Here is a 26,951-nt window from a genome sequence, read left to right as displayed (position 1 = left end):
ACACACGTACTAAATGCATTTTTAATGATAAAATGTACTCAGTGTACTAATGAATCATAATGAATAGGGGTGTCACAAGATCTCGCGAGCTGAAATCGTGATGAGATATCTTGTTCAGAAAAAAAAAAAACACAACAATTTTGAGTAAACTTGATAACTTTGCCGGCCTCCATATATTTCCATGTGCATGCGTGTCTATTTTCCTCATCTCTGGCCTCTAAACAGGCAGGTTCACTCTATGCATTGGTTCAGCACCTACATGTTTCATATGCTTCATACACATATTCAACAGCAAATAGTCAGACCTGTTGTCAGTCATACAGTCGCTTTGTCTGTGGGGCGAGCCAGGGCTCCTACCAGACACATACACACAGCAAAAGAGTTGAGCTTCGTGAGGAGCACCGCAAGATAACTTAGGAGGGATTTAACTTAGGATTTAAGGCCTCGGCTACCAGCACTTGTTAGTTCGCTGACGAAGCTCTTCGGATGAGGAGCGAAACGTCCGACACTTTCTTCACAGAAGTACAGATGACGTCTCAAGAGGCCTTTCCCTCGTTAGGAGGGAAAAAGGTGCTTGTAAAGCCAAATGCCACATAAGCTGGACGATAGCACACAGTCCCCATACGACACACATACCATACACAAATGAATAGATGAAATACAATAAAAAAAAGCGATTAATAAAAAAGAAAAAAAATTAAAACTGCCCTCCCTCAACCTACCTTCCCACCCAGGGGAGACAGCCGCAGAGACAGCTGGGCACAAGCACCCGTGCCCCGACCAAGGGGAGAGGTCACCCCCCACACCACACACCAGACGATACCACGTGGCAGCCGAGCAGGAGGGCCCAGGGAGGACCCCGCACCCCCTCTAGAGGCAAGGGAGGCCGAGGGAGAACCAGCGCCACCGAACGCACACGGGCCAGCCCCAGCAGCAGTAGGCGCTCCGGCACCCCGCCTACCCACGATCCCAGAGGACAACCCAGGCCGTCCCCATGACTGTCCCCCCCACTCTGCCCATTCCAATTTAAGTGGCGACCGACTATACTATATTAACTTGTGTTCACCTTGCTTGACGCCTGATTGTAAGAAAGTCGACTGTCAAAGTTTGCTTTGCTACAGCAGCACGAGCACAGACCTCCACCATCCTCCACTGAAGTCACATTGATGCTTTACTATCCCATATTTACAAATGTTTACAGACTTAGAGTAAATGAGATTTCTGTAGAAAAAACAGACTATTTCAGAAGGGAAAAAAAAAGTTAAAATATTTTTTGACCAGAAATCTGTGATTTTGCAAATACTGAATCATGACTATGCAGGGATCTACTGTAAATACAATAAAACAAATGAAAACATATTATTAAATTATAAGAGTTGTATGAAACATGCGGCCTGTAGGCTATATCCGGCACGTGAGGGCAATATTTATTAATAAAACAATCATTGCATTATATTATTTACTAAGAACCTCTGACGATTTCAATAAAAACTGATTCTCCACCCTCTGATTTAAGATCACGGTGAAAAAGTGAACACCCCAACATTTTAGTCGTAAATATATACCACAGATATAACACATTATAAAGACTTGCCAAAAATGCCAAATCGGCTACTACCTACTTACAATTACACTTGTAAAAAACCTTAAGGTACTTGTAGGTGCCCCCACAGGGGTCTCCAAAGGCCCCGTTGCTCACTCTGATGGTGCAGCTGTTTTTCCCATTGCAACTGTTGAAGAAAGAGGAAATGTTGTCTTATAGGAAATGAGCATATTTTGGCAAAATATATGTATCTTCCAATCTGTGTGGTAATTGTGTCGCAAATGTGAAATCTGGCTTGCAAAATAGCAACAATACGTTTGTTGGAAAAGAAAATTACCACACTGACTGAACTGACCGCCTTAAAGCTAATCGTTTGGAAGATCATTTAAGAAGACTCCTCATATCAAATTGGTATCTTGGCTTGTAAGAAAGTGACAAAAGGTGCGTAAGAAGTAGGGATGAGCCGGACACTCGTTATAAACAAGTAAGGATAATGCATTTTTGCGCGTACAAACATGAAACGAGCACAGCTGTCATCATCCGAAAGGGAAATCCTCATTGGGTTTGTATACTGTTCTGTATCTGTTATGAATACAGTCTACTTTAAAAAAAACTCATTGGGTCATGTGTTCACGATTCACTCTTCACACTTTGTGATTGGCCAGCCACACACAGCGACCGCCCCTGCAGCCAGCGAGTCTCTCTGTAATTGTGTCTGAACCCATCGTACTTACGAGCGTGTGCCGTCTACTTGCAAAAACGTGGGCAAAATTTGGAGATCCGTACGTGGTGAGTACAGCCTCAGTGCTGATTTGGGAGCGCGCAGACACGACGTAGTACTTTTAATGAAGGGATTTTCCCTGTGCACCACTCCAGCCTTTGCTTATAGCGGGGGTCATTAGTGCCACGAAAAACACAGCATGGACCGCCTTGTAGAAACATTATAGAAACAAAATCTAAAATAAAACTGGAAAAATAAAACAAAAAAGCATAAAGTAACTAATAAATAACTGAAAGTTGTAGAAGAGCTGACTTACAGATCACTTACACACATAAACACTACATAGCTGAATAACAATAAATATAGCAACTTCTGATCAATCCGTCTCAATTACAGACTTAAAATAATGTACTGATTTAAGCCCCGTCCAGTTCCGGTTAAACCACGCTCATCTCTGGTTTATGCCACACCCATTCCGAGTACAGATATGGATAGAGATCATTTAGATGGTTGAACAGATACAGATACAGATAGTGGTGTAATCGCTCATCCCTAGTAAGAGGTTTATGTAAATGTATATAGTTAACACATTCAAAACAGTAAGAACACTTTTCTGAGCAGTACAAGTATTGAACACTGAACTTGTTGTGTTGCTTTTCCTCTGCTTCAGAAGATATAAAATACAGAAAACAGACCCACTGCACCCACTAAATTTAGAGAGAAAAACAGATTTGTACATATATAAGCCGCACATGTCCACGACATAAAATGGAATATTGTAGCTTGCATGAGTCCGTGAGCACCCGGCTGCTCTTTATTTGACAGGAGCCATTCATGAGCTATGAAAAAACTCACGAGCAAAGCATTTCAATTGGAGGACAAGCAGCATAGAAAATGGATGGACGGATGGCTGCCAATTCTCTGCAATGCTGCCTCTGTCCATCAGAGGGAGGCAGAGGAGCCCAGAGGGAGGCTGACATCATTGCAGAGCCCCGGTAGGCGCCAATGAAATGCTTTGCTTGGACAAAATGCATCATGGGAAAACTGTCAAATAGTTTTTTTCAATTTTAAACTCGTATTGGTACATATATTATATATTTCTTAGCGACATTTTGAGTGTTAAGTTGCTGTGTGATGAGTTCAGCGTTCTTTGTAAGATGACACGGTGAGTCAGACTGCTATATTGAGTAATGGCTTCCTGCAATTTCCAATGGGTTGACAAGCTTGTTGTGAGTTCACTGAAAGCTCATGTTTGGCGCCTGCCAAAGAAAGAGCTACCGTTTCCACACTGATTCGTGAGCGGCACAGTATTTAAACGATTACTAGTAGTTCTGAAGTAGCCATAAATTAGCCACACTGTATAAGCCGCAGGTTCAAAAGTTAAGAAAAAATTACAGTACTTTGGATTCTGCACCAACACCTCAGACTAGAGCTGTCCTATCTAGTCAGACTAGAGTTGTCTCACCTAGTCATTGACAAAGTGATAAAGAACTGATAAAGCCTGTGTGGATGCGAGGCAAAATACGATGACATCAAAGACGGACAATGCAACTTCCAGTTCCAGTTGCAATTTTGTTTGCTAGCTAATTGGATGCTAACAAGGAAGAACATTTTCTGATTTAATAAAAGATGGACTCGCGCCGTGTATTGATAACGAGACGCGCAGCATATTGTAGGCTAACGGAATGCTAACCGAGAATGCACACAAACCGCGGCAAAATTGTAAATTTTCCACGATTACAAAAAACACGCTAACCGTTACAGATGCCGTGGTGCTAATGTATGTTTTTGCACAAAGTTACAGCAATCAAAACAAAAGTAGGCCAGTTTCTACTATAGTAATTACTGTGCATATTTATTTGTATTCTATTTTATTCTTTTTCCTAAATTCTTGCAATATATGATTTGTGATTTCTTCCCCGCAGTGTGCAATCATACCTGTTTGCAACAACTGATGTCACTTTGCTTTTGCATTCATCGTTTTGGACCTGAGATGGAGGTCTTTCGAATATGCATGTGGTCTGGTCAAGGCGTCCATAGATGGCCTTGCGGACGGATATAACTTTCCATTCATCTGACAAAAGAGAGAGACAATGGTAATGTAACCAGGATAGTGGGGTATAGAAAACAAACACGGGTGTCCAACAAGGGCCACATACAAATTGGACAAAGGAGCTGTGTTACATTTTGTGTGTTACATATGCTAAAACCACTCCATGTAGATCAATATATGCTGAGCTATCTGAACAAAAGATCCGTATCTTAGCTTTGTGTTTTAGGTAGCAAAGCAAATTAGAGTAATGCACTAATATAGATAATTAAAAATGAATTCATTTTTATTTTTCTAATATGGGGCCACACTTTGGACAGCACTAACATGGACGGACCAAATCAAATCTATATAAACCATAAACATAAGTCAACCTTACCACAAGACAAATGTGCCAAAGAGTCCTCACATGCCAAGACATGAACTGATCAAATCAAATAAAACATGTTAGCGGTCATGTGATCCATATTGTTCATAACATACGTGCTGTAGTTTTCATGCATACAAGTGTTTGGTGGCAAGCAGGTGAAGTTGGTCTCCAAATATTTAAAGATGCCAACACAGGGATCAGAAGTACGGAAAACATCGACGTTCAGTTCACATGTTTTCTTGCCATTACATCTGCAGACATAATCATAAAAAATGGTGTGATAAAGCAGAAGACATATAAAGGCGCTGCTACAACACATCTGGTGCGCAACACAGTCATTGTTACAACAGTCATTGTTACAGGAAGAGCAAAACCAATCATAGAATTTTGTTTACAACCGTCATATAATTTATCTTATAGTAGTCAAAATCATGTTTTTACAACACATTTTTTCACTTGTATGATAAAAAATACTTTATCCATCCATCCATCTTCTATGCTGCTTGCTGCTTATCCTCATTAGGGTCGCGGGTATGCTGGAGCCTATCCCAGCTGACTTTGGGCAAGAGGTGGGGTACACCCTGGACTGGTCGCCAGCCAATGGCAGGGCACATATAGACAAACAACCATTCACACTCACATTCATACCTATGGACAATTTAGAGTCTCCAATTAACCTAACATGCATGTTTTTTTTTATATGGGAGGAAACCGGAGTACCTGGAGACAACCCCCGCACGCATGGGGAGAACATGCAAACTCCACACAGAGATGCCCAGTGGAGATTGGAACGTAGGTCGTCCAATCTCCTGACTGTGTGGCCAACATGCTAACCACTAGGCCACCGTGTCAGGTTCTGTGTGCTGCTCTGCTGCCCTCTGGCTGTCTCTCGTTACAGCACACCTCTGAGGTTGCAGGTGGGATTGATTAAGCACACCTGCAGACGATTAGGAGCTGCCTATTTAAGCTGCAGCCAGACTCGAAGCCAGTGCCAGCTGCTTGCTCTTTCCAGCATCCCGCATCCCGCATCCCGCATCCCGCATCCCGCATCCCGCATCCCGCATCCCGCATCCCGCATTCCGTATTGTTACTCTCTGACCGTGCTTTTCTTGTATGCCTTTTCCTCCCTGCAGTTGTGTGGTTCCCTGCAGCGGTGAGTTTCATATACCAGTTCCTGCTTGATTGTTCAGCAGCGTTTTCAGTTCTTGCTCTGCCTATTGTTTTGTGCAGCTTTTTGTGTTTTGTACCTTTTTCCTCTGTGCTAGCTTTTCCGCAGCACCCTCAGTTTTCTCGTTTTTCCCTGTGATTAGCTCCAGGTGTTTTCAGTTGTACTTTGTGGTTTTTGTTGTATATTTTTCCATAACTTGGAACCCTTTGTTATAATAAACTTTTGGTTACTTACTGCTTGTCTCTGCTTTGGAATCCAGTTCACGGCTTAGCCGTTTCCTAACACACCGTGCGGCCCAAAAATACTTATGTTATTTTAAAAGTACTTATGTAATACTATGTTGTTATTATTTATTAATGATCATGGTCGTGTTTATTTGTTTTGGAGATGTTTAAGAAATTACATTAAAGGACATCACGTTTAAATTTGCAATTAAACATGTCCAAAAAGGAAGGAACATAAGCTATTTAATGTGACCCCTTCTCTTTACTGATTTGTTCACATCCTTTATTTGACGTGTTATATAATATAATAAAGATAAAATAGATAAAAATAAATAGTTTACAGATGAATATGTCTAAAATATGAAATTAATAACATTAAATATAATCATAAAAAATAATTCTGAATATAATTATAAAATAACACAAGAGGAGGGACCGCACCTCGCTCGGACGTGGAATACCGGGGCCTCACCCTGGAGCCAGGCCCGGGGGAGGGGCTGACAGGCGAGCACCAGGTGGCTGGGCCTTCACCCGTGGGGCCCGAAGAAGCCACACGGGATCTCACCTCTGTAGACCCACCACCTGCGGGGGCAAGCATAAGGGTCCGGTGCTATGTGTTTTGGGTGGCGGTTGAGGGCGGGCGACTGGGTGACCTGGTCTTCCGCGGCCAACTCTGGTTCTTGGGACATGGAATGTCACTTCTATGGTGGGGAAGAAGCCCAAACTTGTGAGAGAGGTTGAGACCTTGAGACTAGACAGAGTCGGACTCAACTCGACCCACAATTTGGGCTCTGGAACCAAACTCCTCTAGAGGGTCTGGACCTTGTTCTACTCTGGAGTTGCTGCAGTGGAGAGGCGGCGAGCTGGTGTGGGCTTATTAATAGCTCCCCGGCTTGGTGCCTCTGTGATGGAGTCATCCCCGGTGAACGAGAGGGTCATTTCCCTACGCCTTCTTGTTGGAGAAAGGGTCCTGACTGTTTGTGCGTACGCGCCAAACGGCAGTTCAGAGTACCCAGCCTTCTTGGAGTCCATCAGAGGGGTGCTGGAGAACACCCCAACTGGTGACTCCATTGTTCTACTGGGAAACTTCAACGCCCATGTGAGCAGTGACAGTGTGACCTGGTGGGGCGTGATTGAACCGCCTGCCCGATCTGAACCCATGTGATTGTGATGTTGTGTACAAACCACAGTTTGTCCATAACAAAACACCATGTTCGAACATAAGGATGTGCACATGGCACCAGGACACCCTAGGCCGCAGGTCTATGATTGACTTTGTAGTTGTATCATCAGACCTGCGTCCGCATGTTCTGGACACACGTGTGAAGAGAGGGGCTGAGTTGTCAACTGATCACCACCTAGTGATGAGTTGTATTAGATGGTGGTGGAGGATGCTGGACAGACCTGGGAGACCCAAACATGTAGTGAGGGTGTGCTGGGAATGTCTGGCAGAGTCTCCCATTCGTCGAGTCTTCAACTCTCACCGAGTCAGAGCTTTGGCTTGTGGGACTCCTGAAACAGCTGACAGCTACCAGCAGGTAGCTTCTCCATTTTACAGCAATTACTAACACGTTTGTTCAGTTAATGTAGTCAATATGTTCAATTTAACATTTTCAGAAATTATATTATATTCTAATATGCTGTACTCCAGTCGTTATAAATTTATTGTAAAAAAAATACCAATATAAAAATCTCAAATGTCTGTGTCCCATATTGTGTGAAGATAACCATAGAATGGGAAATGGAGGTGCAGCTTCAAAAATGGTGTGGCTACTTATTAAAATTTTTAAAATAATCAAAATCATTTTACCAAGCAGATGCAAACATAAATTCCATGTAGCTGAAAAAAACATGGCTAATGACTAGCCTGAAAACAACAACAAAAAGAAAATTCTCAGGAACCTTTAAAGTGTGAGTAATTTCATTAATCGTAGCTGTATGTACTGTATGTTTATGATACAGGAGTTAAATTCCCTTTTTATTTCTTTGTTCATGTTAATTTGACTAATACTTTCGAAACAAGTGCAATGAATACCTTGACTTGAGGACATCCAGAGCGCCTTCCTGAGAGCACTCTGTGTTAGCAAGCTGCTGTGGAGGGCGACCCTCATTGCAGATTTCTGGGTCTGTGCGACCGTACAAACCCTCCTGGACGCTGATCATTCCAGATTCTGTCAAGGGCCAAGAGAGGCGTTATTGATACATAAGTAGTGGACCCTTATGAGTGGAATGCTGTCAAGTCTGGCCTTCTGTTCAAGATTCAAGAGATTCAAGAGAGTTTTATTGTCATGTGCATGGCAAAACAGCAGTTATACCATGCAATGAAAATCTTATTCTGTTCATTCTCCCAAGAAAAGAAAGAAAACAAATGAAAGAATAAGAACATAAGAAACATAAACACATAAACATATATACCAATAAATTAAGCAACAACAGAAGAGACATTAATACAAGTAAATAATACAAATAAATAAATAAATAAATAAAGTGCTATGAGTGTGTGCGTGTGTTGCGTGCGGCGTGTGCGAGTGCTTCGTTGAGGAGCCTGATGGCCTGTGGGTAAAAGCTGTTTGCCAGCCTTGTGGTCCTGGACTTCAAACTCCTGTAGCGTCTGCCTGACGGTAGGAGTGTGAATAATGAGTGTTGTGGATGTGTGCTGTCCTTGATGAGGTTGTGTGTTCTGGACTCTAGACACTACAGTCATCGGACTGATCACTGGTGGTGTTGAAACATCATACAGAAGAGAGGTGGCGGACCTCATAGCTTGGTGTCGTGATAACAATCTCCTTCTCAATACAGATAAGACTAAAGAGATGATCATCGACCCAAGAACAAGGGAAAAGGAGCCGCATAGACCCCTGTTTATTGATGAGACTGAGGTGGAGAGGGTGAAAACCTTCAAGTTCCTTGGCACACACATCAGCGAGGACCTCACCTGGTCTCACAACACCCAACAAATTCTGAAGAAGTCCCAAAGGAGACTGTACTTCCTGAGAAGACTGAGGAAATTTGGCATGTCCACCACAATCCTGAGTTGCTTCTACAGATGCACTATGGAAAGTGTCCTTACCGCCTCCATCACTGTTTGGTACGGTAACTGTACAACACGTGATAGGAAGGCACTCCAGCGGGTGATCAAGACCTCACAGAACATTGTTGGGGCAGCCCTCCCCTCACTGCAAGACATTTATAAATCTAGAGTCCTACGCAGAACACACAACCTCATCAAGGACAGCACACATCCACAACACTCATTATTCACACTCCTACCGTCAGGCAGACGCTACAGGAGTTTGAAGTCCAGGACCACAAGGCTGGCAAACAGCTTTTACCCACAGGCCATCAGGCTCCTCAACGAAGCACTCGCACACGCCGCACGCAACACACGCACACACTCATAGCACTTTATTTATTTATTTATCTGTATTATTTACTTGTATTAATGTCTCGTCTGTTGTTGTTGCTTAATTTATTGGTATATATGTTTATGTGTTTATGTTTCTTATGTTCTTATTCTTTCATTTGTTTTCTTTCTTTTCTTGGGAGAATGAACAGAATAAGATTTTCATTGCATGGTATAACTGCTGTTGTACTATGCACATGACAATAAAACTCTCTTGAATCTTGAATCTTGAATCTGGCCCATTCAGCACTAGACAAACAGGTGAAGAAGTGGACGTTGTCACTATGTGTTGCTGCTTTTCGCTCCCCAATCCAACAACCCAATCTCAGTGAATGATGAGACCAATGCTATTCTCAATCACTGTTTTCACTCTCTTGTCTCAATGTCTGTCCCATTTTACTGTTCAATGGCTTAAAAACCTATAACTGCAGTGCAGCTTGAAGAGGAGGCGTATACCAGACCTGTTGTACAGCAAATCTGTTTTGGCAAAATAAACATACAGTCCACCCGTACTGCATGACGAAGTTGACAAACATAAACAATAATTTAAAAAAAAATCCTAAAAAGGTAACGTTTTCCCAGTTTATATGAATTTGTGAAGAAGTCTTACCACACTTTAGGTGATGGACATTCCCAAGGTCGTCACAAGTGGTTGCACGCTGCTCTGGAGGAGCCACTGCAGAAACCAATGTGAATGTATGAACAAGACAATGCCTTAAGTATACCACATGCTTTCTTAACTGGCTGACTAAAAACCTGACAAAATGAGTCAAAATTAAGGATGAGACGGATACTCGTTACGAGTGCCGAGTACGAACATGAAATGAGTACAGCTGTCATTATCTGTAAGGGAAATCCTCAGTGGGTTTGTATACTGTTCTGTAGTCGTTATGAATAAAATTTATTTAAAAAAAACCCTCATTGGGTAATGTATTCACGATTCACTCTTCACTCTCTGTGATTGGCCAGTCACACACAACGACCGCCTCTGCAGCCAGCAAGTCTCTCTGTACTTACAAGTGCATGCTGTCTACTTGCAAAAACCTGGGCAAAATTTGGGGATCCGTACGTGGCGAGTACAGGCTCACTGCGGATTTGGCAGCACGCAGACACGACATAGTACTTTTAGTGAAAGAGGAACTTTCGCTGTGTGCGGGCTTCGTCGAGGCTACAGCAGTCGCTTGTGGAGCCATGCCGCAACTAGCTATATTATCAAATGGATACTGGAGTGTTGCAGAAAAGATGACTGCTCTCTGTGAAGTAAGTGCTGTCCCACACATGCTCTAAAATGACTTTTCTTTCGTTTGTATGCATCGTAAGTGTTTCTTTTGTCATGCATTTACTCTAATCCTCACAAGAGGCTTACCGCCGGAGCGCATCTCAACCCAGTGTGCGTGCACCGCTCCAGCCTTTGCTTATAGCGGGGCGTCATCAGTGCTACAAAAACACAGCATGGACACACTCATTTGTTAACACTCCCCCCTGCCTCTGAAATATGGGAGCCACTTGTGGAACATATTTTTTATGGGCCTGTGAACTGCACAGAAAAAAAATATAAAATAAAACTGGAAAAATAAAACAAACAAGCATAACGTAACTAAGAAAAAGTTGTAAGAAGAGCTGATACTAAAACTAATAGGTCTTACATATCACTTACACACATACACCGTACACATATAGCTGAATAAAATGATAAATATAGCAACTTCTGATCAATCCATGTCAAATTCAGACTTAAAATAATGTACCGAATTAAGCACCGCCCATTTTCGGGTAAAAAAACCCGCCCACTTCCGTTTTATGCAATGCCCATTCCAAGTACAGATACAGATAATTTGGATGAGTGAACAGATACGGTACAGATAGAGGTGTACTCGCTCATCCATAGTCAAAATGTAAAGAGGTGCATTCAATTTTTTGCAGTGTTCAATATCAAAAAATGTTCAATAATTTTAAATGTTAAAATGATTTATAGATACCAATACATAATTAACTTAGTGGAGTTATTAGGTCCCATAACTATAGCCTGGCATCTTACTTTACAGCCGATGTGGGTTAGAAGCAAAACAAAGGCCTTCAAGCTGCCTCCCGCGCTAACTAACAAGAGTGACAACGCGGACACAAAAGGTAACGATTGTCATTGGATTTTCTAAGCACTTTGTTATTATTTTTTGCGTAACAAATTTTGAGCGTATTTTTCAAACAGCACATCTATAATAACTTCCACTGCAAATCATTTTTACAGGATTCAATTACATCTCATATAAGAGCCACTCAATAAAACTATCAACCCCCTGCCCCCTTTTCTTAATCCAATTTCATTTTCAAGTTACATTAAATGGGTCACTAGAAAATCATTGCATCATATTATATACTAAGGGCCTCTGATGATTTCAATAAAATCTAATGAAAAACTGAGGAAAAAGGTTCCCTGCCCCCTGATTAGACATCATGGTGCAACTTCAATTAAACTTAGCCGACAGGCTAAGGCTACTAACTACTTACTTTCACAGGTGTAAAGAACTTTCAGGTACTTGTAGGTGCCAAAGCAGGGGTCTCCAAAGACCCCATTGCTCGCTCTGATGTTGCACCTGTTTCTCCCATTGCAACTGTTGAACAAAGAGGAAATGTTAGCTTACAGGAAATTTGCACATTTTGGCAAAATGTATTTCCAATTCATGTTGTAATTGTGTTGTAAACGTTTAATCTGCTTTACAAAATAGCAGCAATATGCTTGTTTGAAAAGAAAATTACCAAAATAACTTGCCCTGTAATTGTTTTGAACATAATTTTGACACATTCTCAGTGATCATCATATCAAATAGGTATTTTGTCTGGTAAGAAAGTGGCAAAAGAAGTTTAGTTTTGAATGAAAATTATTCACCATTAAAATGTAAAATTGAATGAAAATAGCAATTCTTTTAAATGAATACCCCTTACAGGTGCTGTATGCCATGTTTGGGCACTGCAATGGAGGAGCGAATGTTCGGCTCTCTTACTGCTCAGAGCATGCCATGTGACATGATCAAGCGGCAAGCAAAACACAGTACAACATCCGTCAACCATTTAGCAAATACTTGCAGTTCTTCAGTCAGAAGTAAAAACATATGGCACATATAATCTCGGCAGAAGTGATTTGTTATTAGCCAGCGTTAGCTGCAAAATGCAATGCTAGCCATTCCACAACTTCTCCGTCTACAGCCTCACTAGTAATGTTACTGTAATGTTCATCATTTTCAGTCAGACTCTGAGTCAAACTGTCGAATATTTGACAATTCTAAGACACCCCTAGTGATATAAAATTTTTGCAGTTTAATCTTGTGAGAGAAATAAATGTTTTGCTGTGAACAATTCTTGGTGTTTCTGTTTCCACATCAGTCATCTGAGGAGGGGGACACAGTGTCAGGAGCCGACAGGGTGGATTTCTTAAAAATACAAAGCAGATCGACTGTCAACAAAGGCTGCAATTAATCAAGTACAAGTGGACTGATCTAAAATTTTAATAATTATAAAATTATTACCTCCAAAGTGTGCAGTGTTAACTTGCGTGATTGGCATAATTCAATGTGGGACAAAAGGCAAGTTTCTGCGCATGCTCTCTGTACAAAATATGTACCAAAAGAGAAGTGAACCCATCCATTTATCTTCTATGCCGCTTATCCTCACTAGGGTCACAGGTATGCTGGAGCCTATCCCAGCTGTCTTCGGGCGAGAGCCGGGGTACACCCTGGACTGGTCGCCACTCGATCGCAGAGCACGTATAGACAAACAACCAACCATTCACACTCACATTCATACCTATGGACAAGTTAGAGTTGCCGATTAACCTAACCTGCATATTTTTGGAATGTTGGAGGAAGCCGGGCTTCCCAGAGAAAACCAACACATGCACATGGAGAACATGCAAACTCCACACAGAAAGGCCCAAACGGAGATTCAAACAGAGAAGCGAACCATACAAGCATGTGTTCAGAATATAATAAGAAATTTGGGAAATAACATCCTGTCTCCTGTCTCACCTTCTTCCAATCCTTTTTGCATTTTAGGTAAATAAACGCCCTGACTATAATGACAGCATTTATGGTACTGGATATGTGTTTGCGCAAAGTAACAGCAATCAAAACAACAATATGCCCAAATCTACGTGATTGCAATTATTGCACATATACAGTACGTATATTCCTATCCCCACTACATGTGGACTAAATTCTTGCGAGATGTGGCTTGTGATTTGGCCCCCAAGCGTGCAATCGTACCAGTTTGCAACAGTTGATGTTACTTTGCTTTTGCAGTTGTCATTTTGGACCTGAGATGAAGGTCTTTCGAATATGCATGTGGTCTGGTCAAGGCGTCCATAGATGGCTTTGGAGACAACTATAACATGTTCTTCATCAGCTGAAAAAGAGAAACAATTGTGATGTAAGCAGGATGGGAATGCTGTGTGTGTGTGTGTGCGTGTGTTGGGGAAGGGGGGGGGGGGGTCAAAACATCAACATAAGTACTCAAGTATATTGAAAAGTATGGATGTCTGGTAATATTATCTGACCAATATTGCCATTAATATGGGATATCAGTTCATATCAATCTATTTTCTGCCGATAATGATATCTGCATTAAATATGCTCAAATATGTCTCCGTAACAATGAATTGATTTCATTTATATAATATAAGGGTCGCACTTTGGACGCCCGCTGACATATACAGATCAAGTCAAATCTATATAAACCATAGAAATAAGTCAATCTTACCACAAGACAAATGTGCCAAAGAGTCCTCACATGCCAAGACATGAACTGATCAAATCAAATAAAACATGTTAGCTATCATGTGATCCACATTGTTTACAACAGACGTGCTGTAGTTTTCATACATACAGATTTTCGGTGGCACACAGGTGAAGTTGGTCTCCAAATATTTAAAGATGCCAACACAGGGATCAGAAGTACGGAAAACATCGACGTTTAGTTCACATGTTTTCTTGCCATTACATCTGCAGGCATAATCATAAAAAAAATTGTGATAGAGCAGAAGAAATACAAAAGATGCTGCTACAACACATCTGGTGTGCAACACAGTCATTGTTACAGGAAGAGCAAAATCCATCTTATAGATACTTAATAGTAAAGATATTTAATCCTACCCCTGCACAAATGGGTCGAAATTTCAGACATGAAGAGAATATTCAACACTGTTTCTCCTGTTTATTCAATATGTTTGCAGTATATTTTTATATGGCTGTAGCTTCAAATCACTGTTGGTGCGGTCATGTTAAAAAGATTTGGAAACACCGGAGGACGGAGGAAAAACAATGCACTCAGCACAGCATCACGTTTGGCCTGCACACACCTCAGCAACAAGCTGCAGCCATTTATTTATACACCTTTGAATTGATTGGAAAAGAATTACACCTGTGAGGGCACCAGCATGCTAACTCCACCCACACTTAATTAAACACCAAGTCAACAAGAACATACAATAGCAAAGTTCAACACCCCCACTTGTTCTTAGTTGGACAGAATACAAAATTCACAGTCTATAGGGGCATGCAAATATGCCGTTTGGAGATGCGTTTAATGTAGTTCTTTAATGCAAGCTGCATTGAAACACATGCAGAGGTCGTATCAGCAGTAGGAGAAAAAGTCTTGCAATGGCAGCCACTAGACTATAACCTTTTGTGACATACGTGGCCTGATATATTGTGTCTTCAGGATTGTCTTTAATTGTGATAACTCATCTGCCCCATACTACTTGTTTACCTTCAGGTAATGTTGTCAATGTAAAAGTATTGTTCTCTATCAGAGAATCGATCTCTCTCTTCATGCCTTGAGCCTATTGTTCTGATTTTGAAGAGCTCATGGCCTCCTTTAGTGTACAGGGTACTTTATATGCAACTCTATAGCAATAGTCAATATTTGTTAGTTCCTGATCCTCATCACATTTGACTTCACACTCATAATCTGTGTAGAATGGAGTGGGTCTTCTCTCTCGTTGTGGATAGCGTGTACACTGGCTGCTTTCATGTTCACCTTTTGAGTTTGTATCAGTGTCACACAGCTTTTTAATATCTTGTGGAATTACTTTTGTCATATTGGGTTTTGGATGCTGGGTTTCAACTGTCTTCTTACGTTCAAAATTATCATACATATTTTTATCTGTCTGAGTGTCGCATTCAATAGCATTCTTTGTGACAAACTTGACCAGTTGACAAGCACCACCTGAAGCTCCAGTGTTCCACTGAATGAAAAAGCACCCCAGATCATGATGGATCCTCCTCCACTGTGCCGGGTAGAAAACATCTCAGGTGGGATCTCCTTGTCATGCCAGTAACGTTGGAAGCCATCTGGACCGTCAAGGTTACATTTTTTCTCATCAGAGAATAAAGCTTTTTTCCACCTTTCAATGTCCCATGTTTGATGCTCCCTGACAAAGTCTAAACGGGCAGTTTTGTGGCGTTGAAGGAGACGAGGTCTTTGAATTCGTTTTTTGTTTTTTAAACCCTTTTCCCGCAGATGCCGTCTGATGGTTATTGCGCTGCAGTCGGCACCAGTAAGGGCCTTAATTTGGGTCGAAGACCGCCCTGTGTCTTGATGGACAGACAATCGGATCCTCCGGCTCAGCGCAGGTGTGATTTTTTTTTTTGGGTCTACCACTTGACTTTTTGGTTCCATTATGCTCAGGATCTTTCAAAAACTGTAGAATGACTGATTTACTGCACCCAACCTCAGCAGCAATGGCACGTTGCGAGAGGCCTTGCTTATGCAGCTCGACAATCCGACCACGTTCAATAAGAGAAAGCTTCTTAGCTTTAGCCATCAGGATGGCATGACAGTGTGAATGCCTGACAGAAAATGAACACTTTGAGCAGACTTTGGCTTTTAGAGCCTGTGGTCTTAAACATCTGATCAGGTGATAAACAGCCTATTTCAGTTTAATTGTTGTTTTCAATAAATTACTTTTTCAAAATGCTTTTTGTCTCACTCCCCCTTCTTGTTTTTGCATATTGTAGCTCTACTTAAAACCTCATTAAGATCCAAATGTGCAAAATGCAAATTCTAGCAATTTTTTAACTGGTCTTAAGATTTTGATCAGGAGTGTATATATTAGGGATGCTCCAATCAGGGTTTTCTGTTGCTGATTTTGATACTGCTCATCCATGAGTGAGATCGGCCGATACCGATCACATGGATTAACTGTACATTTTTCATTTTTTTTATGATGAGTGCTATTGGCCAGGCCCGCCATTATCAATTCCAAGGGCACCTGGAAGGCATTGCATGTTTGTTTTAAAAACAAAATGTTACTGTGGTAAAAACTCACATTTGGAGTCCGAAGATGAGAAGCTAGGTGGCTAACTCTAGCTAACATGCTAGCTGTCAAACTGAAACCAATGGAGGTTTTACAGACTAGTGTTTTACAGACTAGTGTTGATTCTTGTGGCAATACCGGACAAAGTCCTTGTTGGTTCAATACGGGTGTTGTCAACCCTACGTGACACAGCACACATGCACATTCATGTCATGTCTGTGTTTTCATGACATGAATTGTCATGTCGCCGGCGCACGGCAATTGTTTTTTGTGATCGGCTTTGAAAGGCATTTATCGGCACATGCTGTATTTTTACGGAAATTGGTCAGTACTAATTGGGGGCCGATTTATCAGACCAACCCTAACACATATACTGTATATATATATATATATATATGTGTGTGTGTGTGTGTATACTGTATACATATACGTATATATACAGTACATATGTGTGTGTATATATACAGTATACACACACACAGTATATGTACGTGTGTGTGTGTGAGTGTGACATTTGAAACTTTGAAAATGAATTTTGAAACTAACTATTGCAAACTAAGACTTTTATTTAAAAACAATTAATGCACTACTTGAAGCAGTGCAGCCAAGATATATGCGATGTAATGAAGACAATAGATTGTTGGGAATAAATTAATACAATTTCATGGAACAAATAGTTGAATTTAAGTTGTAAATATAGGTCATTGCTTTTGATAGTGTTTCGGCCAGCAGAGAAGTCCTTGCTGGACCTGACTGCACACCACTGCTGTATCAAATGTTGCTGCTATTGGAATCTTAATTGCCCTCATGGAGGGCATCAAGAAAGCTATATGTCATTTAATCTAATCTGATAATGCTTTCCAAACAAGTGCAATGAATACCTTGACTTGAGGACGTCCACAGCGCCTGCCTGAGAGCACGCTGTGTTAGCAAGCTGCTGTGGAGGTCGCCCCTCTTTGCAGATTTCTGCATCTGTGCGGCCGTACAAGCCCTCCTGGACACTGATCACTCCAGATTCTGTCATGGAAAGAGAGATGTTATTGATACACAAGGAGTGGGATTGTGGCATTCTAATCTATTTTTCTTTTGTATCAATGCAAGGCTCTGTCATACCTTACTTTTTTACATCTACATAAATTGGCAAATATAGTTAGAATTAAAAGTCATTCATCTAGATGAAATGAATATGTTGAGAAGACTGAAGTCCTACCACACTTTAGGAAATGAACGTTCCCAAGGCTGTCACAGGTGGTTGCACGCTCTGCAGGAAGAACTGTACAAACCAATGTGAATGTATGAACAAGACAAATATGCCTATATACATTTCTAAAGGGGTTTCCTAACTAACCCACCACATACGGGAAAATTTAATGATGCGAGTGGCCACTTTGATACATTTTGTACTTAAAGATTTAAATACCAATCCATGTACATCAATAAACATCCACATCCTAACTTTGTGTCGTAGGTAACAAAGCAAATGAGTGTAATATTTAATAATGTCATAATGTCACGAAAGGTGCTATCCCTCCTTGGCTCCAAATGACTATTTTTCTCACAAAAACTATAACACCACCACCACTGGCTAGCATATGTTACCAAGAGTTGTTTAAAATAAGTGATTGTACCAAAACATGCCTATATTCTTCAAAATTACGAATTAAACTGAATGAGATTTGTCGTTAGGCCCAAAAAGGAGTGGCGTTAATGGCTGTCACTCAATTGTGCACATACACATGGTCGTATTTTTTGCGCAAATGCATGTACCCGTCTAGAGAAGCTCACAAAAACCAACCGCATTAACTTTGATAGTCACCTGTTTTCATTAGTAAACATGTTGCTATCAGCACTGGAAATATAAGAAGAAAAGAAGAAGAAAAATGTGTCAGTTTAACATTTTACCTAGACATAGATATAGAATAGAATAGAATAGAATACTCACACAATGTTGAGCTCAGTTTGAGACAGGGCATGATTCAGGTGATCCAGTCAAGGCTGAGCCATATACCACTAATGACGGAGGACAGATCATTTTATATAGTTGCAGGAGCCTGTACAAGCTGTCAATCAAATGCCATGCCCACACACACCTTGGCTTACAAAGATTCCAAATTCCAAATGGTGATTTTACAGGTGGACCACATTGTTAAATGTGGTTCTGGTATTTATTTATTTATTTATTTATTTATTTATTTATTTATTTATTTATCATGTCAGTCTATTGCTTAAAATCATCACACACTTTTTGACAATTTTTTGCATTTTGTGAGATATATATTTGGGGTGTTTATTAGCTGTAAACTATAATCAACAAAATATGATTGTTGAAATATTTCACTCAGTGTGTAGTGAATCTATAGAAGATAAGCGTTTTACTTTGGAGCAATTTTAAAAACAAGAAACACCAGATCTGAAGGATACGGTCCGGCAGCAATTAAAAGTAAGGACCATGCTGCCACGGGAAACAAACCGAGACAGATCACAGCAAAACTTATTTGCCTACAGGACCACATGAGGGTGGGACTCTGTCTTGGGATTGCATTTGCTATTTGTTGCTTTAATCAATCGTCTGTTTAAATAAATCAACAAATGGTTTGTTTGTTGGCTCCTCGTTTGTTGGCTCCTCGTGTGTGTGGGGGTTTTTTCCGGGTACTCCGGGTTCCTCCCACATTCCAAAAACATGCATGTTAGGTTAATTGGTGACTCTAAATTGTCCATAGGTATGAATGTGAGTGTGAATGGTTGTTTGTCTATATGTGCCCTGCCATTGGCTGGCGACCAGTCCAGGGTGTACCCCGCCTCTCGCCCGAAGTCAGCTGGGATAGGCTTCAGCATGCCCCCGTGAATCCTAATGAGGAGAAGCGGCATAGAAAATGGATGGATGGATGGTTTGTTGGTCTTGAGCAGACAAACATAATACGCTGACGAGAGTGACACTGATAGGATCACTCCCTTGTATCTCTTTTAAAAGTTAAATATGAATAACACCATTATCAGTGCCCTTTTTTACTGGCCAACAATCGGAGTGCTTTAAAAAAAAAACATTCTTGCAGGATATTCCTCGGCACTTCATTTCATCTCTCCATCTACCTGACAGTTTCTTTAATCCAGTCTAATTAAAACCAGCCTGTTTTCAGGAATACTGAGAGCCAACAATTGACAGGGTCATTAACATATGGCATGCACATTTACTGGATTTACTGGTTCATCAATGGGCGGCGGTGGCTCAGGAGGTACAGCAGGTCGCACCCTGCTTCCTCCATCTCACTCACAGCCCTTGTGTCCTTGCACATAATCCATCCATCCACTTTTTATGCCGCTTATCCTAATTAGGGTTGCGGGGGTATGCTGACAATCCCAGCTGACTTTGGGCGAGAGGTGGGGTACACCCTGGACTGGTCGCAGTTAACGATTTAAGTTTAAGCTACATTATGACCCCCAAGGCAGTGAGGCAGACACGTCTGGTGGCAGCGTGTAAAAGTGAAAGTTCACTGGAGAAATGAACTTTATTAATTAAATTGCCCAGTCTAAGTTGCGGAAACGTGGAAACTAAAATGTTACATAGACGTACACTCTTTTATTGATGAGCGAATACACCACTATCTTTATCGATATCTGTTCTAAATTATCCGTATCTCTGTCTGTACTCAGGGCGGGCGGGGCATAAACAGGAAGTGGGTGTGGTTTAACCCAAAATGGGTGGGGCTTAAATCGGTACATTATTTTTATATTTATTCAGCTATATGTGTACTGTCTATGTGTGTAAGTGATCTGTAAGACTTTATAATTTTTTCAATGATCTGTGTGAGGGCCGCACGGTGGTCTAGTGGTTAGCATGTTGGCCAACACAGTAACAGCCTGGAGATCGGGAAGACCTGGGTTCGATTCTCCCTTGGGCATTTCTGTGTGGAGTTTGCATGTTCTCCCCGTGCGTGCGTGGGTTTTCTCCGGGTACTCCGGGTTCCTCCCACATTCCAAAAACATGCATGTTAGGTTAATTGGAGACTCTAAATTGTCCATAGGTATGAATGTGAGTGTGAATGGTTGTTTGTCTATATGTGCCCCGCGATTGGCTGGCGACCAGTCCAGGGTGTACCCCGCCTGTCGCCCAAAGTCAGCTGGGATAGGCTCCAGCATGCCCCCGTGACCCTAAAGAGGAGAAGCGGTATAGAAAATGGATGGATGGATGATCTGTGTGAAGTTGGGGATTCATGCAAACATCCACTGGTGGCAAAAAGGGAAATCACTGTACTTTTCTCAAAAGTACCGCTTTCAGTACTACGAGTTTTCCAACTGACTTTATATCACCAAAACCCGGCAGTGACTGACGCGCGAGCTGTATACAGCTGTCTTGTGAAATGCACCACGTACGTTACGAAACAAGTTTAAGATTTCAACGTGCATACTGCAACGTATTGAGAGGGGTGTAATATTTTACCACGCTTATGTATGTAATGCAGTATGTTAGCCATGCAGGCAGAATGTTTGATGCAGGTCCCAAATGAGTTGCATAAGTGACTGAAGCAACACAAGCCTGCACAGCGCTGTCTTGTCAAATGCACCGCGTACTTTACGAAACACGTTTACCAAGTAACTTTAGATACAAACCGAAATAGAGGCAAGCTGGGGAAAACCTAATAAAGTGGCGGCAGTGGGCAACGCCACACGAACCGTTTTCAACTTGCCAATTGCACCGTGTATGTGAATGAGGCACTGATCAACTCCTCTGTGGCGCCAGCCTGCACAGTCGAGAGGGGCGGCCGCTGTGTGTGACTGGCCAATCACAGAGTGTGAAGAGCAAATACATAATGAGGATTTTCTTTCATCATCCATAACGGATACTTATTTATAACGAGTATCCGGCTCATCCCTACTGACAATACTGCTAGCTTTGTTTCCATCACATTGCACACCACTATTCTGGAGTGACACAAGAACTGGCCGCTGCTTTAACAGTATAGCTATCTACTAACCTAACTGGTTAGCCTCAAATTTATTTATTCTAAACTTAACCCTTTAGGCACCAGACAGAAATATTCAGTTTTGTACAGTATTCAAGAAATTATTCAGTTTTGATATTACTATTTCAAAAGGTTATAGCGTGAAAATGGTTAGCGATAAAGGCATACTATACTGTGAATGAGAAAAATCATCAGGTATGACCCAAAGTTTGTGATGGGAGTCAATTCACTCATGTAATTTGCACATTATGACATCACCAGGCTCAGAAATGGTCAGATCTTTGTCTCCATGACACTCAAGAGGCTTATCAAAATGTCTGATCCACTTGTGATACTCTTCCGCATCGCTAAAGCAAACCCAGCCATCATCATCACCATTTAGAGTGGGATCTGGAACACCACTGCTGCCTCCTCCGCTATTATTAGTGTATTTTCTACTGCGACTGCCGTTATTTCTGCAGTTTTATACATTCATGCTACCCCCCCTCACCATCAGCGGTGTTTTGACCACCACGCACCGTACTTCTCACCTACTTCTCCTAGTGCATTTTAGGAGAAACATATGAGAAACATTTTTAGAGAAAATGGAAACTAAAATGAGGCGATGAGAATCTCAAATTTGTCTTCTGAGCTGTAAAAGAGCAAGCTTTGAGCAGTAAAATGTTCCTCTGATACGTCCCCTCCTGCCACTCCCACCACGACCATGTGCTGCTTGTGGACTGTCATGGCGAGCGGACTAGATATTCCCAGACCCAGATATTCCCGATCTCCTGACTGTGTGGCCAACATGCTAACCAGTAAGCCACCGTGCGGGCAGTGTGACAAACATGCAAAAAAAAAAGAAATTAGGAAGGCGGCAAACACTATCTCACACCACTGTAAATGATCTGTGTAATAATTGTTGCTAATCACTTCCTGTTGATTAGAAAGGACTATAAGAGCTACGCTTTTTTGCTAGTTTTAAACTTTTTGGAGAATTCCTGACCACGCTTTGTGATCACAACTCAAGAAGAGTGCGCTGACATCTTTGCCTTCACTTTGGACTAGCGATTAGGATCAAACTCACAAAAAAAAAACGAACAATAAGTGCCGACATCCGTTACAAGGCAAGCTAACTAGCTAGCCGTGGCTTTCAAGGGCGACTGTTCATGAAGCCGGAGTCTTAAAATATCTTGGATTCTTCTTGAAGAGATATCTCTGGCTTCATCTCTGACAGGTGAGAGACACAAACTCTCTGTAACAACAAATGTTAAACACTGAAGGCAGTGTAACACAAGCTAACAGGCTAAACGACAGAATGTTCTGCTTATCAACACAACAATGCTAAAGAGAGAAGAGAAGAGGCTCTGATGTCTGTTCGTGCAGCTCGGGGCGATCTACCCCGGAGTCGATTATAGACATGGAGTCACCCAAGATGAAAGAAGGTGCGACATTCATACCGGCGCCACCGCCACTGAGCCCCGCCGGTGAGCACTTAAGCAGTTTAAAGCACCAACTAACTAAGCATGCTAAATCACCCCAGGAGAAATTGACGAAAATGCAACAAGACACCCTGGAACAAATACTACCGAAAGTACAGAGGCTGGATCACATAGAACAAAGGCTGAATTACATAGAAGAATACATTGGTTCCATAAAACAGGAAGATCATGAGGAATGAAGTTCAAAGTCTGAGAGTGGAGAAGAAGAAATTACAGGATAGTAATGCAGCACTGAGGGCCACTCTCAAACAAGATAATGAAGAAAAGGACAAAATCATTGAGCAACTGAAGATCCCTATTGATGACATGGATCAGAACACACGAATGAATGATGTGATCGTGACGCGGCTTCGGATTAAACCCAGGTCTTATGCCAAGGGCAGTTGGGAATGAGGATGAACCAGATGAAATGGATGTCGCTTCAACGGAGCATTAAGTTGTTACTTTCTACAATCAAAGGAGGTGGGCGTAGACATCCAAACCATCGACACTTGCAAAACCACACTACTGAAACAGAGAAAAAAGCTGAAAGGTACAAACGTCTATGTGGATGAGCATCTGACAAAACGCAATGCTGAAATCGCCAAGAAAGCATGTGAAGGAAGCAGGGAAGGATCGAAAGTACTTGGAGCGCCAATTGCAAAATTTAAATGGAGGATGTGAGGCCAGAGTGCTTGTTGTCAAAGACATCAAGGATCTGGATAAATACTAAAGATCATATCAACACAACAACATGGAAAACGAAAATAACTCAAACAACGTCATCAGTATGCCACAAGAAGATCTACAATTGGACACATTTTGTTTCACAGACCACAAACAATTGGAAAAAGATTTTTTTTCTCATTCCAAAAATCACTATTGTTACAACACGGGGCAGCAATACAACAATAACCTTAATATCGGCAATAAGTTGTCAATTACCCACATAAACAGCAAAAGTATGTATGCAAATTATAACAACATCAGACAATATATTCAAGATTCAAGATTCAAGATTCAAGAGTTTTATTGTCATGTGCATGGTAAAACAGCAGTTATACCATGCAATGAAAATCTTATTCTGTTCATACTCCCAAGAAAAGAAAGAAAACACAAGAAAGAATAAGAACATAAGAAACATAAACACATAAACATATATACCAATAAATTAAGCAACAACAACAGAAGAGACATTAATACAAGCAAATAATACAAATAAATAAATCAATAAATAAATAAATAAATAAATAAAGTGCTATGAGTGTGTGCGTGTGTTGCGTGCGGCGTGTGCGAGTGCTTCGTTGAGAAGCCTGATGGCCTGTGGGTAAAAGCTGTTTGCCAGCCTTGTGGTCCTGGACTTCAAACTCCTGTAGCGTCTGCCTGACGGTAGGAGTGTGAATAATGAGTGTTGTGGATGTGTGCTGTCCTTGATGAGGTTGTGTGTTCTTCGTAGGACTCTAGTTTTATAAATGTCTTGCAGTGAGGGGAGGGCTGCCCCAACAATGTTCTGTGAGGTCTTGATCACCCGCTGGAGTGCCTTCCTATCTCGTGTTGTACAGTTACCGTACCAAACAGTGATGGAGGCGGTAAGGACACTTTCGATAGTGCATCTGTAGAAGCAACTCAGGATTGTGGTGGACATGCCAAATTTCCTCAGTCTTCTCAGGAAGTACAGTCTCCTTTGGGACTTCTTCATAATTTGTTGGGTGTTGTGAGACCAGGTGAGGTCCTCGCTGATGTATGTGCCAGGGAACTTGAAGGTTTTCACCCTCTCCACCTCAGTCTCATCAATAAACATGGGTCTATGCGGCTCCTTTTCCCTTGTTCTTGGGTCAATGATCATCTCTTTAGTCTTATCTGTATTGAGAAGGAGATTGTTATCACGACACCAAGCTATGAGGTCCGCCACTTCTCTTCTATTCTCTTCTATATATGAATTTCAATTCAAGGAACCCTTCAGTGTAATCGCAATCTCGGAAAATTAGATTAATGCCGACAAAGGCATGGACTTTGAGCTGGAAGGTTACGAAATGATCTGCATTAACAGGAATAATACAAGTGGAGGTGTATCTGGACAGACATGTGAACTACAAAATGAAGAATATGTCAATCGCTATTGATAACAGTTTGGAATGTATAATGATTGAAATCTGTAAAGAAAAAAGCAAAAATGTATTTATAAGTTGTTTATATACAACCCCAAAGTCGAGCTTTGAAATTTTTGAGGACTGGATTAAAACAACCTTCACAGACATCAGTCAAAAAATAACCTTTGTATGTGGAGACTTCAATATTGATCTTCTGAATCCACACAAGAACAAGGTAATCAGTTATTTCATAGACCCAATGTATAGTTTGAGCCTATATCCTAAAATCACCACACCACACCACTGTGCCACCCTAATTGATATTATACAGGTATTTACCAGTGACTTTGATAACAACACAACTAGTGGTCTACGAATCAACGGCATCAGTGACCATCTTCCAGTGTTTACAATTTACAACGACAAAAACACTTGCCAAAGACCTGGAAGAACAAAGATGGGAGAGTGTGTACAGTGCAAACGATGTGGATGAAGCATATGAACACTTTCTAGATACTTATATGAAGCTCTATGGTAACTGTCCCTTGCGAGAAATGTCCAAAAAAAGAAAAATAATCAGCCATGGATGATAAAAGGACCAAAAAATGCCTGTAAGAAGAAAAACACATTTATAATTTATAATTCAACAATCTAAAGAAGCAGAAAAAAAATATAAGACATACAAATAAATTGACAACAATTTTGTGAGTGTGTAAAAGAAAGAATAATATAGTACATTATTAAGCAAGAACAACTTGGGGCATTCTAAACAGTATCATAAGGAACAGTACAAAGAAAGCAGACTACCCTCATTATTTTATGGTTGGAAACACCAATGATGATATGAATGCGGTAGTTCAGAAGTTTAATAACTACATTGATATTGGACCAAAACTGGAAGAAGAGATTGGAAAATTCTGGACAGTAGCTTCATCGGGCCGTGACCTTCAACTCTCACTGGATCGGTTCGCAGCTGAGAGTGAAGCGGATGGGATGAGAATCAGCACCACCAAGTCCGAGTCCATGGTTCTTGCCTGGGTAAAGATTGGAGACATGATGCCTGTATTTCATGACAAACGACCACACTTTTTGAGTGGAGATCTGCTTTGTAAATAAAATACAATTCAAATGTTGCCATTTTGAATGTACCCCTGTTTTAAATTAAATACTTTGAATTCGACATATATAATGATAATGATAATTCAGGATGCTCTGATCGATCGGCCACCGATCAATATCGGCCAATTTCCATTAAAAAAAACACATGATCGGTGTATGCCGAACAAACATACATACATGTCTGCTGTGTCACGTAGGGTTGCCAACAAAACTGTGTCTCGTATTGAGCTTGACACAGGCTACGCCAATTGACGCCAGCATGTTTGATCACTTCCTTACCAAACCTATCTCTGTTCGACTATTCTTGCATCTTTGTTTACATGCTTTGCCTAGCTGTCACTGGCTGCACTTTGCATTAGCGGATAATTAGCGAAAAGTTATCCGCCTAGCTTCTGGTCTTCAAACTCCAAATGTGACTTTTTACCACAGTGACATTTTGTTTTTAAAACAAAACAAACAAGCAATGCAGTCCGTTGGGAACTCGTTTTTGTCCCAAGGGAAAGCCACAAGTGGATATGACGTTCATGGGATACGTA

General features: G+C 41.2%; 1 protein-coding gene across 1 annotated transcript; it reads right to left on the bottom strand.

The window, feature by feature from the left end:
- Positions 1-315: 315 nt before the first annotated feature.
- LOC129178901 (L-rhamnose-binding lectin CSL1-like) lies at positions 316-26,351 on the bottom strand. The gene is made up of 10 exons (XM_054771577.1): positions 26,255-26,351; positions 17,667-17,802; positions 11,985-12,088; positions 8,112-8,247; positions 4,820-4,935; positions 4,694-4,738; positions 4,203-4,338; positions 1,627-1,730; positions 814-957; positions 316-353 (listed from the first exon to the last, which is right to left on the bottom strand). The coding sequence occupies exons 1-10, from the start codon at positions 26,349-26,351 to the stop codon at positions 316-318; spliced, it is 1,056 nt and encodes a 351-aa protein (XP_054627552.1).
- Positions 26,352-26,951: the final 600 nt, after the last annotated feature.

The sequence above is a fragment of the Dunckerocampus dactyliophorus genome, chromosome 1 (assembly GCF_027744805.1).
Source record: "Dunckerocampus dactyliophorus isolate RoL2022-P2 chromosome 1, RoL_Ddac_1.1, whole genome shotgun sequence".
Classification (NCBI taxonomy): domain Eukaryota; kingdom Metazoa; phylum Chordata; class Actinopteri; order Syngnathiformes; family Syngnathidae; genus Dunckerocampus; species Dunckerocampus dactyliophorus.
The sequence above is the reverse complement of the archived record's forward strand: the minus strand, read 5'-3'. Positions and strand labels throughout refer to the sequence as shown.